Source organism: Protopterus annectens, chromosome 4.part0 (genome assembly GCF_019279795.1).
Source record: "Protopterus annectens isolate FY-2018-M chromosome 4.part0, PAN1.0, whole genome shotgun sequence".
NCBI lineage: Eukaryota > Metazoa > Chordata > Ceratodontiformes > Protopteridae > Protopterus > Protopterus annectens.
Window position 1 is genome coordinate 762,515,051 of NC_056733.1, and position 17,944 is coordinate 762,532,994.

The 17,944-nt window shown below is 42.3% G+C and overlaps 1 protein-coding gene across 5 annotated transcripts in view; it reads right to left on the minus strand.

The window, feature by feature from the left end:
• Positions 1–17,944, minus strand: part of FBRSL1 (fibrosin like 1) — a 3,021,780-nt gene that overhangs the window by 132,749 nt on the left and 2,871,087 nt on the right. For 4 of the 5 annotated variants that reach the window (XM_044068720.1, XM_044068719.1, XM_044068724.1 and 1 more), the window contains exon 14: positions 10,572–10,643. The exons of the other annotated variant lie outside the window; for it this stretch is intronic. In XM_044068720.1, coding sequence (XP_043924655.1) covers positions 10,572–10,643 — 72 coding nt within the window. The remainder of the gene's footprint in view (positions 1–10,571; positions 10,644–17,944) is intronic. 5 annotated transcript variants of the gene reach the window in all.

A 17,944-nucleotide genomic window follows, 5' to 3' on the forward strand; every position in this document is an offset into this window, starting at 1 on the left:
AAGCCTTCTAGCTTAGTTTTTTTTTCTTATAACTAGCCAGTTTTCTAGTTTCAGCACTCAAATCTGTTTCTTTGATCTCAGCACTTGTTCGGAAAAAAAAAAAAAAAAAAATTCATCTGCTTTTACTGTACTTGTGTTTCTACCTACTTTTTTACTTTTGCATCATCTTAAAAGTACTCAATTGTATTTATTACTGCTTGGTGTAACTCATTCTAAGCCTTTTGGTTTAAACACTTGGGCTTCAGATCAGTTGTTTTGCACTGAGAGGGTTTGTGGTCTGCACTGTAGTGGCAGAACAGGTAGCTTACATCCTTCTAGGTTGGGAACTGCTGATTGAGTGCTCAGTGTCTGTTATTCTAAAAGTGTATTAATTCTGGTTTAAGCACTTGGGCTGTTAGGCCAGCTATTTTACATTAAGAGGGTTCGTGGTCTGCACTCTTGTGGGAGGAGAGGCTGGACTCTGCCCTTCTGAGCTGGGAATTTCTGGTTGAAGGCTTATAGTGCATGCATATCTGAACTGCTTCTTACTGAAGTTGGTGCGCCTTGTTTGCTGTGGCATAGACTGGATTCGGGCCTGCTGGATCTAGCTTTGTTTGTGTAACTTGAGCACTAATCCAGGCATTCTCTAAAGTATTCAATTGTATTTATTACTGCTTGGTAGTAACTTGATTAAAGTGTAGCTATCATTCTAAGTCTTTTGGATTAAGCACTTGGGCTTCAGACCAGTTGTTTTACATTAGGAAGGTTTGTGGCATGCACTGTGGTGGCAGGACAAGAAGCTTTCATCCTTCTAAGTTGGGAACTGCTGATTGAGAGCACAGTGTCTGTTATTCTTAAAGTGTATTAGTTCTGGTTTAAGCACTTGGGCTTCAGGCCAGTTATTTTACATTAAGAAGGTTTGTGGTCTGCACTCTTGTGGGAGAAGAGGCTGGACTCTGCCCTTCTGAGCTGGGAATTTCTGGTTAAAGGTTTATAGTGCCTGAATATTTGAACTGTATCTTACTGAAATTGGTACACCTTGTTTGCTGTAGCATAGACTAGATCCAGGCCTGCTGAATCTAGCTTTGTTTATATGCTTGTTGTTTGTTTGCTTGTTATTTCCCTGGAATGCTAATTCCACCTAATACGCGGCTTCTCAGCGCTTCTGCGGATCACTAGTGATATCTGCATTGCTTACTGTACTTATTTCCTTGTTTCACTTGAAAGAAAGCTACTGTTTGTCGTTTTTGCATTTACGTTACCTGTAACACATTGCACTTAAGTTACCTGGCACTTGCTTTGCTCACTAAAGCAATTATATAAGTCAGCACTAAAAATTAAAAGCACTACACCCTTACTCCCCACTGGCTCTGGTTTTCAATTATTAAGGAATTCCCAATATTATTCTAGCATGTCCAAAGGTCAGTTGTCAATCTCCTCTCCGGTCCAGCTGGTGAATCTGGGAATCTTGAGGCAATGTTACAACTGCCTCATGTACACAGACAACCCTCTCCTCCTCCCAACAAATTCCAACACATGTGAGAGATGCAACCATATAGCCAAACTGGAGGCTAAGCTCTCTCAAATCAGTACTGGCATAACCAGTCAGGAGGAGAAGGAAACCACACTCACTACAATTCCAGTCTCACATAGACCTACCACGACAGCAAACCAAACACATAATCACACAAAACATACTCGAGGCTCTAAATAAAGATCTGCCGAAGCAGCAGAGACCTCCAAAGCAGACACCCAAGCAGCCGCTACCCCAAAACAAAACACGTGCAACACATATCTCACAAAGCCAGTGTGCCAAACAGTCACAGCCCTTAAGACTAAACAACACACCTCATATACTTGTAATAGGTGACTCTATCGTCAGGCACACCGACGTCCCGCTCACCAGGCTGAACAAGGAGAGGGTCACGGTGAGCAGCCTGTCTGGCGCTAGGATCCACCACATAACACAAGCACTCAGGTCACTCCAAGGCAAGTACAAATATGACTCGGTCATTGTCCATGCTGGTGTGAATGACCTGAGACGTACCTCCCTGGACTACATGAAAAGAGACATAAAGGAGCTCTCTGAGCATGTAGCCCAGGCCGGTATGACCCTGACCTTGAGTAGCATCTTACCCTCACCAAGAATGATGCCACAATATGAAGACAAGATGATCAATTTCAACAATTGGCTTAAGTACTGGTGTCATTCAAAGGGGATCCAATGCCTGTCAGCCTGGGATGATATGCTCGACAAGCCACGATGCTTCGCTAGGGACGGCTTGCACCTGTCACCCCTGGGCTTTCGGATATTGGCAAAGGCTCTTGCTACCCCATAGTGCCTTTTTAGGCAAGGCTCAAAAGACAAACCCACCTCCATAGGTATCACAAGGGATAAGAAACTAAGAGTAATGCTACTCAACGCCAGAAGTCTAAACCTCAAGATGCACACACTCGAAACTCTTCTTAGCATGGAGAACATCGATATCTGTGCAGTAACAGAAACCTGGTTCAGGACTCCCGAGAGCACCCCAGCACTACCAGGTTATACCTCATACCATGCTTTTCGGCCCCAAAACTTGGACCGAACCACAAAAGGAGGGGAGTATCGATATTCATCAAAGATACCCACACCTCCAGGTTGGTGGCAAAGCACGAAGCATCAGAGACTATCCATGTGCAACTAACAGTGGGTAAAACTGCCTTCCAGTTTATAGCCTGCTACAGACCACCCTCCCAAACCCAGGAACCCCACTCGGCCTTCCTGAGAACACTGGAAAATATGAAGGTCTCTCCAAACACCATTATATTGGGTGACTTCAACTACCCAAACATAGACTGGGAGCATTACTCTAGCTCCAACACCCTAGCCCAAAGGTTCCTAGAATTTATAAACTCAAATGCTATGGAACAACTTGTTACCACTCCCACAAGAGGGGAAAACATACTGGACCTGATCATCACCAACATGGGGACTCTATGCTCCAGACCAGAAGTGTATCCCTCACTGGTAAGATCAGACCATAAACTAATCTCACTGGATATTCACATCCCGACCCCACCGCCTGCCCAGAAAACCACAGTGAAAAACTTCTCTAAAGCAAATTTCACACTCCTCAAAACTGAGGTGGAATCCTTCAAAGCCCCGGCCTGTGGAAAATACGACCCAGACCACAGAATCCTTTATAAACGCATTCTATGAACACCTTCAAGAATGCATGGATCATGCGATCCCAAATAAAACCAAGACCCAATCCTCCAAAGGCAGACGTCCTGTCTGGTGGACCCCAGCCATAAACAAACTATACAATAGAAGGAGGAAGCTACTAAATGATAGAGCAAAATCCCAAAAGGGAAGGCATCACTGATCAGTATTACCAAAAAACTACGGGCACACATAAAATTGTCTAAGGCCAGCTTCGAGAGAAAAATTGCACAGGACACTAAGGATAATCACAAGGCTTTCTTTAGTTATGTTAGGAACCTGGGTGGTAATTCCCAGATATGCTCAGAATTAGTCCAAAATGACAAAAATGAACCCACAGACATTGCCAACATCCTAGCTGACAGGTTCAGCGCAAACTTCTCCCCCCCCACCAAAGGGCAAATATCTATCCCAGCAGAGTGCTGCCCCTGACATCTCAGATGCTCAGGTAAGAGCCGCCTCTCCAAAGCAAAAACACAGCATCAATGGGACCAGATGGTGTCCCGGCTGCGCCCTACATGAACTCCAAGAAGAGCTAAACCCAAACATAAAACTACTGTTCAATCTCAGCCTTACTACAGGATATGTGCCCAAAGAGTGGCGTACAGCAACAGTGGTCCCTCTCCATAAAGGTGGTGCCTCAACGGATCCTGGAAACTATCGCCCCATAATCCTGACTAGCTTGGTCTGCAAAGCTATGGAAAGGATCATCATGGACCTCATAAATAAAGATATTGGGGACCTACAAACACTGGATCCTACCCAGTTTGGCTTTGTTAAGGGCAGATCCTGCCTCTTAAACCTGGTTGATTTCTTTGAAACCGTCACCAAGGCCATTGACGAGGGAAGGTGGTCCACACAGCCTACCTGGACCTCGCAAAAGCCTTCGATACAATACCCCACTCGGGCATTATAGATAAGCTCACCAGCTTAAATATAAACCCCTATGTCACTAGATGGATTGCAAACTGGCTCAAGGACAGAACCCACATGGTTAGAATTGCTGGAGCCATGTCAGACTCCAAACCAGTTACAAGTGGTGTCCCACAAGGCTCAGTCCCGGGACCTCTCTTGTTCGGTATATATTTCTCGGAGGTACAGGCCAACACAGAAGGACTGTGGCTGACCAAGTTCGCAGATGACTGCAAACTGGGCGCCATAATCGACTCTCCAGTCGACACAAGCATCCTCCAAAAGGGCCTCATAGAAACAGACAACTGGTGCCAGAGCCATGGCCTCAAGCTAAATGCCAAAAGTGTATAGTCATCCCCTTTGGCAAAAACAAAGTGCCCACAAATTACCACATAGGTGGTAATCCATTAAGTACAGAAGAAGTAATTAGGGACCTGGGGACCCAAGTTGACAGCAATCTCTCATTTGACAACCACGTGGCCAAAGTGGTTAGAAAAACATTTTATATAGCCCACCTAATCATGAAGGGATTCACATCTAGATCAGGGGACATCATCGTGCCTCTTTACTCATCCCTCATCAGGCCCATAATTGAGTACAATGCCCTTTTGGGATGTACCTTACCAGACACCTGCAGCAACTGGAAAGACCCCAAAAGTACCTCACCAAGAGGATCAAAGGGCTCAAACAGATGCCATATGCTGCCCGGTTAAAGAAACTCCAGCTCTACTCAGTGGCATACTGCCTGTTCAGAGGCAATCTGTGCCTGACGATAAAGCCATGTCCAACCCGAATTAATGGACATGCTGCACCTCAGAAAATCCAAATCCCATCGAGCTACGCTCAAGAGACTTGAACCTCAGCACTGAAATAAATAGGACATGCTGGAGGGACAGATTCATAACCCAGAGGCTCCCTTCACTCTGGAATAAAATCCCAGTTCAGGTTAGGCAGAGTCCCTCATTGACTCTCTTCAAGAGGAATCTTGATGAGTGGATGGGAGATCGTAGGTTTACCCCGGGTATCACTTCTGTGTCACTGTTAGACAGAGGCACAGTATACTAACCTCGAAAAAGGGCATAGCAAAATAAATTTAAAATGGGTGGCGAAAGCCAAACACATTCTGGCTAGGCTTATAAATGCCCTAGGGCAGATAGCCTAGTATGAACCTATGAATCATCATGGAAATGATCAACAAAGACACTGACCACCTACAGACACTGGCCACTTCCCAGTTTGGTTTTGTCAAAGGAAGGTCATGCCTACTTAACCTGGTAGACTTCCTTTGAAAGGGTCACAAAGGCAATGGATGAGGAGGGGAAATGGTGCATACCACCTGCCTAAACCAGGCTAAGGCATACAGTACTCCACTCAGGTATTGTTGACAATCTCACCAAACTAGGCATACATTCCTACATAACTTGATGGATTGAAAGCTGAATCACAGACAGGACCTAAGAAGTCAGTAAGACCACCTCCACCAAGAGAATGGTCACCAGCACAGTACATCAGAAGTCAGTGCTGGTCCCACTCCTGTTTAGATTCTTATTCTTGGAGCTTGAGGCTAATGTCACGGTTCTCTGGCTCACTATGTTTGCAGATGACTGTAAATTGGTAGCTATCATAGATTCTCCCATGACACTAATATCCTGAAAGTGGGTTTAACACAAATGACTGGTGCCAAAGCCAATGATTAAAACTTAATGCCAAAAAGTGCATTATAGTGTCTTTTGGGAAAAGTCCACCCAGGTTTATTTATTTTCTTTATTTTAACATTTGTTTACTGGGAAAGTCTAACTTGTAACAACCCAATTTTTAGTGGAGGCCTGGGGAGAAATGCTCCAGATGCATGTCTTTGCAATTATTAATTACTGCATCGATATGAAACCCCTAAGAGTTGACCCAGTAGTTAGGATCTGGGAACATATGTAGACAGTAAACTGGGCTTTGACTAACACACAGCCAAGATAGTAAGAAAATCATTCTCTGTTGTCCAACTTATAAGTAAGGGTATGGCATCCACGCCAAAGTTATAGTACCACTTTACTCAGCCTTTATCAGACTCGAGTACAATGCCTCCTCTGGCATGTACCTGACAAGGCATATGCAACATTTGGAACACCAACACAGGTTCTTCACCAACAGAATCTAGGGTATCAACAAACTGTCCTACACAGATTGCCTTAAAGCCCTATCTCTATGCTCAGTCTCCTAAAGTTACTGAGAAGTAGTCTATGCTTGGCATATAAGGCATCCTCAGATTCAGCCCTAATGGACCTTTTGCACATCTGCAAAACGAACAGCACCAGAAACACTAGATCCAAGGATTCAGACTTTGCTTGAGACATAAGAACATGCTTGCTAGGCAGATACAAGTCACAAAAAGGCTACCCATCTATGTAAAGCAGAGTCCAAACCTAACCCTATTCAAACATAACCGTGACCACTGGATGGGAAATCAAAATCCAGCCCCCTCAGCCTGGCCCCCCCATGTCTCTGATAGGGAATATTTACTGCTGGCCTCTGTCTAACTTTGGGCAACTAAAACCTAACTATACCCTCTCAATAAACCTTTAGTAACCTCCTAACTAACATACCCATCTAAGTAGACACCCATGATACATGGGGACATAACTAAGTGGGGTTGCATGGTTTGGCTTATAAAGGCCCTGGTGGCTGTTAGCCTAGTATATACCTATGAACCTGTGACCCTTCTCCAGATGCAGAGGAAGCCTCTCTTATTTTAGAGGTTGGCCAGACTTTGCACAGGAAAAAGTAGAAGTGGGCAGTAGGTGGGGAGTTATATAGGCTGCCCTGTAAGGTGATGGTCTCCTTCCTGTACAGGAGTTCCTGGGCAGACTGACTGAACAGAATGTTCAACAGAAGAAATGGACACCCAGAAGATGTTCCTTATGGAACAACAGTTTCAGCCACATCATCCTGAGCAGGCACACAGCTGAGTTTGCAATCCTAAACAAAGCATCAGACCAATTAAAGACAAGACAGAGTCACAGTGAAGACCTTGGGGCAGGGTTTCCTGAAAGTCCTTCTTAAGCTAAGCTTCAGGAGGGTCCTTTAGTTTATTTACTGCATTCCTCATCAAGTACACTGGGAAGAGGAGCAGCTGAGATAAATAAATTAATGCCCTAAACCCCAATATGCTAGATGTGAACACCCTCTTGTTGTACTTATCCAGAACTTTGGATTCCCTTTCACAATATCAAGGTGATGAAATGCTATAGTGTATGAAGCCCATATTTGCCCAAAGATACCATGCAGGAACTAGCAATGAAGACTTAATGTGGTGAACTTCTAACTCTGGTGGAAGCCTGCAAAAGGCATTACCCTTTTTTTTAGCGCTAACAGGGCAAACTTAGGGATCCTCCAAGCTGCCAAAATGACATGTTGTGACATCCCTGATGGTGTATTCCAGGAGAGCGATGACCCACGTCTTCTCAGGCTACTTCCCAGAACCTTAGAATATCTTGGGGGAGGGGTGGGGGTGGCATCAACAGGCCAATACAAACTTTTACTTATCAATTTCAACTCACTTCCAAAATAGAAATAACATGGACGAGATCCAGACTGGAAGGTTGGCCTCATTATTTCTGACTATCTAAGAGACACTGACCTCACAATTCCTTGAATCCTAAAGGTACCAATGTATCCTTGAGATGAGGTAAACCAAGACCCCACTGCCCAAAGACATGAGTTTGCAGAAGGGTGCAAATGACTGGCAGATGCCAGATCTCAACCCACCCAATGTCAGAACTAAGTCCTCAACTGAGCAAATATGGCCTTCAGTCCTAACTACCCAAAGGTGACGTCCCTCATCATCCCACCAGGCATCAATCAACTGCCTGATGCCTAAGCCCTGAAGAACAAACTCCAGTACAGTGAACCATGTGGACTCAGAAGAAATGGACCCCCACTGTCATGTAATGGGCCTTCAAGCTGAACCTAGCATGAGGGCCCTAGATTCAGGGACCTCCATCTATGACCAAATAACTTACAGGATTGATCTCCAGTATCAGGATAGTTGACCAAAGGCTATAGCTGACCATTTGAAGATGAAAGATAACTCAACCTTAAGATGTCAATCCACCTACAGTGGGAGCCAAAGGCACACATCCTCCTGCCCAAAGCTCCTCAACAATGGCAGAACACTGGTTTGGGCATAAGCCATCACTAGCTGAGGGCAAGATTAGCATATGAATGGTTTGGGGGAAGGCAAATAGATATCAGACTTATCTTGATGGAGTTCAGGCCTTTACTTGGTCTCCGAGTGACTAATTGCGGTAGTGCTCAAATGTGCTCACAGGGCTACAAAGATGCTACCCAACCAATATCCACTTTAAAAGCTTTCAACTACCACTACTGCTAAGTAGGCTAGCAATGCTTCCTGTTTTCAGTGCTGAGGACCAGGTTGAACCTACCACCAGCGTGCATTTTGTCTGGTGATTCAATTTGCATGTGGGCACTTATTTGATACTGACACGTTAATTGCAGGATTTTACTAATAGTACTATAGATCACTTTTTTAACAGGGAAATAATCTCTTGGATTCCCCTATGTATGTGGTATCCTTTTATTTACAAATACTAACTACACATTCATACAACAGCAGGGATCAGGGAGAGAGAGAAACATCTTGCAAAGATGAAAGAAAATAATCAGACTGCTACAATCTTGAAGTACATCTATTAATGTAAAAGTATTATCAAGGAGACTGCATTCCAGGAGATATAATTTGTTAAATGGTTTAACTCCCTTTGCAAAGTGCTACTAGGAGAGTAATAGGAAGACATCTGCAGGTTTATACTACAAAACGTCTGCTTGGCTGTGTTCCTAGCCATTAAAGGATACTAATTCTTTGGGTGACTGGGTACAGTTAGTGTATGATGGGAGTGACTAAAGCCCAGTGTTTACTGGGAACAGCAAACTACCATAAACACTTACAATGCCATGGCAGTATTGGTTCATCAATAACATACTGTTCCCAAAATGAAGACACAGCACCACACTGCACTCACTAAGGTCTTCCAGCAAGGCTCCTATGAACACCAGTTATATAGAGAGCAAAAATGATTCCTTTCCACAGCCTGACTGCTATGGCAAAGGCTTCAGCACGGTCTTTTACAATAACTTTACACCAAAATGAAGACACATTATAGCAGCAACAGCCTTCAAGACAATCCCAAGTAAATCAAGATTTAAAACAATCCAAATCTTTCACCTCATGTTAATTGCTGAACGACGTAAACAGCATCGCACATGCAAGACGACAGCAGAAACCAGATTACATAATGATACCCGTTCTCATGCTATGCCCGACTTCAGCAACAAAACAATCCCTCTTGGAGTACAAGATAAAACATAACTACAGCAAAAGGTCTTAAAACAGCACTGTACTACTTTCAACAGATAACAGCTCTGGTAGACACTTGCGCTACTGCACCAGTAAAACTGTGATACTCTGCAATAAATAAATATCATCTACTACGGAAACCAGTCAATAGCAGTAAACAGCACGCCTTTGAAAAATACATACTCCAGTATGCCAAAACTACAAATCATGCATACATCAAATGGATTTCTGTGCAAAACTGACAGATGATGGTGCTAATCTGTATTAAAAAAATAAAAAAAAAATGCCTGCTACTTGCAAATATGTCATATGTCATATTAGAAGCTAGATTAATTTGAAATAACCTTTTAAAAGTATTAACATGTAACAAGAGAGGGTCATCCATGGCAGACTGAATGTAACAAGTTCTGCTTAATATGCAATTGACAACTTTAGACACAGAGGTCAACACCTAACTCTTAAAAATATAGAGCATGTACTAACAGAACAAAAGGGCTTTTACTTCTCATTCCAACAGAGTTGATGAAAAACATTCATCCATTCATTACCAAATAACCACATACCCAGTTCAGGGTCACAGAGCAGCCAAAGCCTACCCTGGCTCTTAGTGAGTGCAAGGCAGAAAAAACAATTCTTCTCAGGATGCCAGTCTGTTGTGGGATACACACAAAAAACACTTGCTGTCGTACAGCACTGCACACCTACAAGCAATCTGCAGGATTGCAATTTCACTTCTTTTGAATGTGGGAGTAAGATGCACTACCAAGGAGAAACCCACACAGACCATGGGAGGACTGAAGCCACCCAGGCTGAGATCCAAACTAAATAATCAAGCTCTGTGAAGCAGTAAAATGCTACTGTGATGCTTAGACTAAGATCAGACTTTCAAAATACTGTTTTTTTCTGTAACATTTCATGGATGGGGACATAACAGTAACATTCCCACATGCAACAGCTGCTACGACTGATACAGCTCTTTCAGCATCAATATAGTACTTGCAGAAATAAAAGTACTATTACAGCACACTTCTTTCTCAGCATTAACTTTTGCATACTACAGCTGCCTAACTGGAAAAGCTATTCTGCCTTTAAATTCTAGCTCATTACCTTCATTTTCTGCTGGTGATGGTAGATTTGCCACGCAATCTGTACATGAACCGCACACCACTTGCCAGGTTTCTGCATTAATAAAAAAAGAAGATAACAGCATGAATAGATATCACAAGCTAGACACCATTTACGAAATGTTGAGAAACATTCCCTTGCTATTGCAACTCCTAACCTGGTTGCCTCTTTTGCAGCTTCTGTGACAGCTTGATTTCTTTTTTTCTGGGAGTGTGGAGAATGTGACACAACACTTAAGTTACTCCCATGAATGAAGAGCACAAAGTTCAGGCTACTAGACTTCTCAAAGGCATATACTAACAAAGAGGGTACCAAGACTCTGAAATGAACTAAAACATTCTAGGGAAAAATGAAAAAAAAAAATAAAATCGCATACTAATCTGATCTACTGAGATACAACGTAGCTATGTTTAGTGTTATCTGTGTTCCTCAGAAGAAACCCATTTTCTCCAGATACAAACTTAAGATACTCCACTGAGTTACAAATTTTACTAGCTGCATACCTGTTCTGATATAATACAAAGGCAAATTGAGCTCTTGAATTGCTTCTCTTTCAACCTCTGTGCCTCAAGCCTCCCTACTTTTCATTTTTCCTACCTTGTCTTCCCACAACATATTCTATGTTATGTAGAAGAAAAGTCGATCCTACATTTCCATTCATGTCAGTTTTTAGTGTGCAAACAGCGCTGCTTGCAGAACAAATAAGGGCATTCTTTCATCTTGTATGACTGGCTATTTTCTAATCACTTTTCTCTATATAATCACTGGATATGCAAGTAATTCCCCACACAGAAAATGTATCTAAGACTCCCAGTGTCGATAACGTGCTACACATAAGGTCAAGTAATCCTGACGGACAGGGGACGTATCCTCTGAACAATCAAGCCTCTCTTTCTCCAGCCACATCCAACCATCTAGCAACTCAGTTGCGCTCTAAATGTGGGTACACAGTGCACAAAGTAAACAGCTAGGCTCCTAATATGATTCTTCTAAATTCTGATACTTTTCAGGACTCCTGTTCAAATGTTTTATGTTAAAAAAAAAAAACCTACACTGCTCTGTTTAAAGAAAACTGAACAAATCATCAGTCTTATGATACAAGCCCTTACCACATAAGCAAATTAAGATTTAAACTATGAAAAGACTCTTACTTCAGTTCATTTCCATTATTTAAAAAATGATGCCTAAAAAGGTAAATCTTACATCTTAACATGTGTTCCAAGCATCACTGAAATTAAGTTTTCACTATGAAAAAGCTTGCAGTTCAGTTATCTTCCATTATTAAAAAATGCTTGAAATACAGTAATGCTTGCATCTTAACATTTGATCCAAGCATTCTTGACTTTCCTCCACCATTTTTATCCTACTTACTCTTCAGGAAGGCTGTACCATATGTGCACCACCATCTCTGAAAAATGGTGTTATCAGTTTACCTTCACATCCTCTCCATCTCTGCTCACCACCCCATTTTAAAACTCGCCTTGATTAAATACAGCCCTGGAATGGAGCTATGAAAACAGCTGCAAAATCTTCAAGAAACTAGTTGATAATGCTCCACAATGTTAAAATATTATAAAGTGAATGAGCTAGATGTACAGCAAATAGATGCCAGTCAAAATGGCATAAGAGATGTATAGTCCTATGAAAGAAAAATAAAAAAAAAAAGAAAACAGGAATGGAGATATGAATCAGTTGCAAAATCTTCAAGAAACTGCTTGCAGATGCTGCATTATTAAAATATTATAATGTGCATAAGCTAGATGTGTTGCAGGTAGATGCTAGTCAGAATGGTATAGGAGATGCAGTCTTACAAAAGAATGAACCAGCACCAGCTCCCTATTGGTCAAAAGCATTTAGAGATGCATAAAAGCAATATGCTGAAATAGAAAAGTAACTGCTATGCAATACTATGTTAATGGAAGAAATTCCAGGATTATGTTTATAGCAACGAGCAAGTGCAAACCACTTCCAAAGTATATTCATAAAGTTTCTGTCCAAGGAACCCCCAGAGTACAGAGATTGTTTCTTAACCTAAAGAAGTGCTCTGCATAAGTAAAATACACACCAGGAAACGTATTACACACTGCAAACACTCTGAGTAGAACACATCTGTAAGAGATGTATGAAGAACCATTAGACTCTTTGGGTAGATACCATGGTTACCGATGGCAGAAAAAACAAAAAATAAAAAGAGGTTCAGAAATGTACTGACACGGACAGTGAAATGCAATCCTTTACTTCTTTCGATTAAGAAATAATTTAGGTCTTGATATTCAAATCTGGCAAAACAAGAATTGCCAATCTACTTAAGAAGAATCAGCTTGACATTTGACGTAAATCACATCTGGGAATAGTACAGGGCAAATGAAAAGCAAAAGATATATGGTACTGACCAGGAATGCAAACTTGGAACAAGTAAGACAGAGATGTGCCATCTGCAGTGCGCAGCATAACAATCCAGAAGAGATGTTAACTGATATACATCATGGTCATCTTGGAAGTGAAAAGCAACTTTGTTCAGGAGCACAGTGGGTACAGGTTTCACTTCAAAGAAGCTGTGTATCTCATATGTGAGAAGTTTACTATTCCACATTAACTAAAATAATCAAAATTACAGAAACAAAAGCAAGTGTGATTACTACATTAAAATCTACAATCCCAGGATGGCAAGACGGAAGATACCTGATGTCATATCAGACAGTGATCTGCAATACAAAAGTCAGAAATTAAGAATAATAAGATCAGTATGTGACTGGGATCTAGTCTATTCTATCCACAGTCTAATGGATACATGGAAATAGCTATCTGAATAGTGAAGAATCTTGAAGGAAAGAGCAGTAATAAAGGATATGAGATGTTGGCGTCTTACAACTCTGGACTATGGGAATACTCCACAACTGTTTAGGGTAGAAAGTTGAAAAGTAGATCATTTCAGCTACATCACACTCACACACACAAAGTAAATTAACTGAGAGAAATTGGCAGAGACAGAAATACTACTGTGACAGAAACTGCAGAAGATTAACAGATTTTTCAGGTTGGTGACACAGTGAGAACACAAAAGCTGTGGAATCATTCACATTCTAACGCTGAAGTAGTTCGCAAAGCAGTGAAGTCAAGATCCTATGTTATTTGTGGGGAAAATGGAAAGCTGTAGAGAAGGAATCACAGGCATCTGTACAAGATAGATTCACCAAAGTGTAAGCTGTCTGAAGAGGAGCAGCCAGAGCTCTCACAACCATTTTTGTCACAAGAAAACAGACTAACAGAGACTGCACACAGTCGGAGACGCACAGAGACAGAGAGACTGTTTCAGTCATATTTTCAAGTCAACAACCATCCAAAAAGGAAGACAAGATGTCTACAGGTTCATAGGTGTGTACTAGGTGAACCTTCTTCAGCCTAGCCATGCATCCCAAATCTCTGAAAAGTTCTCGTACCCTTGATAAGTGTAAGCAGGTGCCTGGGAGAACCACTTATAGGCTGCCTGCATTCATTAGAGACATAGGAGCCAAACCAGGAATTAATATCCTGTTCCTCATTCAACTGTCCAAGTTACACTTGAAATGTGTTAGGGAGTAACTCTGCTTCACATGGATGGGGAGCCTGTTCCAGAGAAGGGCTACTTTCTGGGATACATACCTATCTCTCCAGCAGGTCCTTATTTATATCACAGGCAAGATTTAAGTCTTTGTTGTTGTGCCGATATGCAGGAGGTCCATCAGGGTGGGGTCTGACAATGCATCGTACGTTAGGCATAGCTCTCCCTCAACAGAATGTAGGAAACAGAATACAGGGACAGGGCTTTGAGATGGTCTGCATAGGATACGTTGCTGAATGTATTCTTCCTGCTAGGAACCTCTGTAGACATTCCAAATGTTAGATGTGCCTGGTTAGGTACATACCAAAAGGGCACTGTACAAAATGATAGGTCTGATGAATACTAAATAGAGTGGAACAATGGCATCTTATATGCCATATCTTTGTTTATAAGTTGCACAGCATAGAATGATATCCTCAATACTGTAGACATGTGATGGTCAAAGGCTAGATTACTGTATGTGTGTGTGCCCCCAAGGGTCCCAGACTAATGGATCAACTCTTAGGAGTGTGTTGTCAATATGAGAGTTACCAGGGGTGGATGACTTTCAGATGGACACTATTACGCTTTTCTTAGCACTTAGTTTTAGTAAATGGCTCTGACATAAGTTATTTGTCTGTGTCAGCCCTTCCTGGAGAACATTAGTGTCAGTGGGGGATGACTGCTCCTAATTTACAACCATCTGCAAATTTAGTCAGCCAGAGGTCCTTGACATTGGACTTGAAGTTACAGAAGTAAATGCCAAAAAAGGAGCAGTACCAGGACTGATTCCTGATGTACTCCAATTGTAACTGGTCTTTTTGCAGAGGTGGACTCCCCAGTTTTAACTTCCTGGCTTCTATCTGTGAGCCAGCCAGCTACCCATTGGGTTAGTGTAAATATGCCTGTTAAAGTCTCTAGATATGGGAGAGAGCTGAAGGAAAAAGACAAATAGATATATGGACTGTTTGAGAGTTAAAAAAAAGGATTCTAAGGACTGAATGATGCATTTACTTAAAATGACTGAGTATGTTTGAAAATATTACTTTGATGTTTACAGCCCGTGTCATGTTTCAGAGATGTACAGTTATCTTTATAATAATGTAATATAATACATAAATCACAGACTGTTTAAACATACAAACCTGCATCTACATATCTAAAAAAAAATTTCAGCAAGACCGAAATGCTGAAGATCACATTTCTAAAAATCTTGTATACTGAACAATCCCTACCAGTGTAAAGGTAGGCACAAGTGCTAACATGGGTCCTGAAGGGGCTGAGGGAGTACGTTCAGAAGTTCGCCATTGTGGTTTTCAGCATTTTGTTTGCTGAAGGCTCCAAATGAACATGTTCTCCACCCAAAGCATCCTGCTCTGAAGCCCATAAGCATACACATTCTCTAGTTTCCCACTCCAGGGGGTTGAAGTCATTCAAGGACCCAACCCTGACAGAGGCACAGTCACCAGTCTTCACTAAAATTCCACTCCAGGATAATCAGCCTCTCCTGGAGACACTCTAACAAATCTAAGGCTTAGAAAAGCTCTCCTTTTATAGAAGAACAAACTGTATACTTGATCTCATGAATACTCATTAACCACATAAAATAATTTTACTTTAGTTAATACACAGCATTACCGAACTGTTCTTAAATGAACAGAATTATTTACATACTATTTACATTACAATACGGGAATTATCAATGCTTTAAAGCCAAACTAATTACACTATGGCATATTTACATCACATACAGCATTCAATACTCCACAGTGCTACAGCTGTCATAGACACCTGGCATTTCTCAAGTACAGGAGCTTCGGGGAAAAAAAAAATGCCATATTATGACTAGTGGAAATAATGAACCGAAATATAAGATCTCGGCCTTCCTGAGAACACTGGAAAATATGAAGGTCTCTCCAAACACCATTATATTGGGCGACTTCAACTACCCAAACATAGACTGGGAGTATTACTCTAGCTCCAACACCCTAGCCCAAAGGTTCCTAGAATTCATAAACTCAAATGCTATGGAACAACTTGTTACCACTCCCACAAGAGGGGTAAACATACTGGACCTGATCACCACCAACATGGGGACTCAATGCTCCAGACCAGAAGTGTATCCCTCACTGCTAAGATCAGACCATAAACTGATCCAACTGGATATTCACATCCCGACCCCACCCCTGCCCAGAAAACCACAGTGAAAAACTTCTCTAAAGCAAATTTCACACTCCTCAAAACCGAGGTGGAATCCTTCAAAGCCCCCGGGCCTGTGGAAAATACAGCCCAGACCACAGAATCCTTTATAAATGCATTCTATGAACACCTTCAGGAACGCATGGATCATGCAATCCCAAATAAAACCAAGACCCAATCCTCCAAAGGCAGACGTCCTGTCTGGTGGACCCCAGCCATAAACAAACTATACAATAGAAGGAGGAAGCTACTACATGATAGAGCAAAATCCCAAAAAGGGAAGGCATCTCTGATCAGTATTAGCAAAAACTACGGGCACTCATAAAATCGTCTAAGGCCAGCTTCGAGAGAAAAATTGCACAGGACACTAAAGATAATCACAAGGCTTTCTTTAGTTATGTTAGGAACCTGGGTGGGAATTCCCAGATATGCTCAGAATTAGTCCAAAATGACAAAAAATACACCAAACCCACAGACATTGCCAACATCCTAGCTGACAGGTTCAGCGCAAACTTCTCCCCCCCCCCACCAAAAGGGCAAATATCTATCCCAGCAGTGCGCTGCCCCCCTGACATCTCAGATGCTCAGGTAAGAGCCGCCCTCTCCAAAGCAAAAAACACAGCATCAATGGGACCAGACGGTGTCCCGGGCTGCATCCTACATGAACTCCAAGAAGAGCTAAACCCAAACATAAAACTACTGTTCAATCTCAGCCTTACTACAGGATATGTACCCAAAGAGTGGCGTATAGCAACAGTGGTCCCTCTCCACAAAGGCGGTGCCTCAACGGACCCTGGAAACTATCGCCCCATAAGCCTGACTAGCTTGGTCTGCAAAGCTATGGAAAGGATCATCATGGACCTCATAAATAAAGATATTGGGGACCTACAGACACTGAATCCTACCCAGTTCGTCTTTGTTAAGGGCAGATCCTGCTTCTTAAACCTGGTCGACTTCTTTGAAACCGTCACCAAGGCCATTGACGAAGGGAAGGTGGTCCACACAGCCTACCTGGACCTCGCAAAAGCCTTCGATACAATACCCTACTCGGGCATTATAGATAAGCTCACCAGCTTAAATATAAACCCCTATGTCACTAGATGGGTTGCAAACTGGCTCAAGGACAGAACCCACATGGTTAGAATTGCTGGAGCCATGTCAGACTCCAAACCAGTTACAAGTGGTGTCCCACAAGGCTCAGTCCTGGGACCTCTCTTGTTCGGTATATATTTCTCAGAAGTACAGGCCAACACGGAAGGACTGTGGCTGACCAAGTTCGCAGATGACTGCTAACTGGGTGCCATAATCGACTCTCCAGCCAACACAAGCATCCTCCAAAAGGGCCTCATAGAAACAGACAACTGGTGCCAGAGCCATGGCCTCAAGCTAAACGCCAAAAAGTGTATAGTCATCCCCTTTGGCAAAAACAAAGTGCCCACAAATTACCACATAGGTGGTAATCCATTAAGTACAGAAGAAGTAATTAGGGACCTGGGGACCCAAGTTGATAGCAATCTCTCATTTGACAACCACGTGGCCAAAGTGGTTAGAAAAACATTTTATATAGCCCACCTAA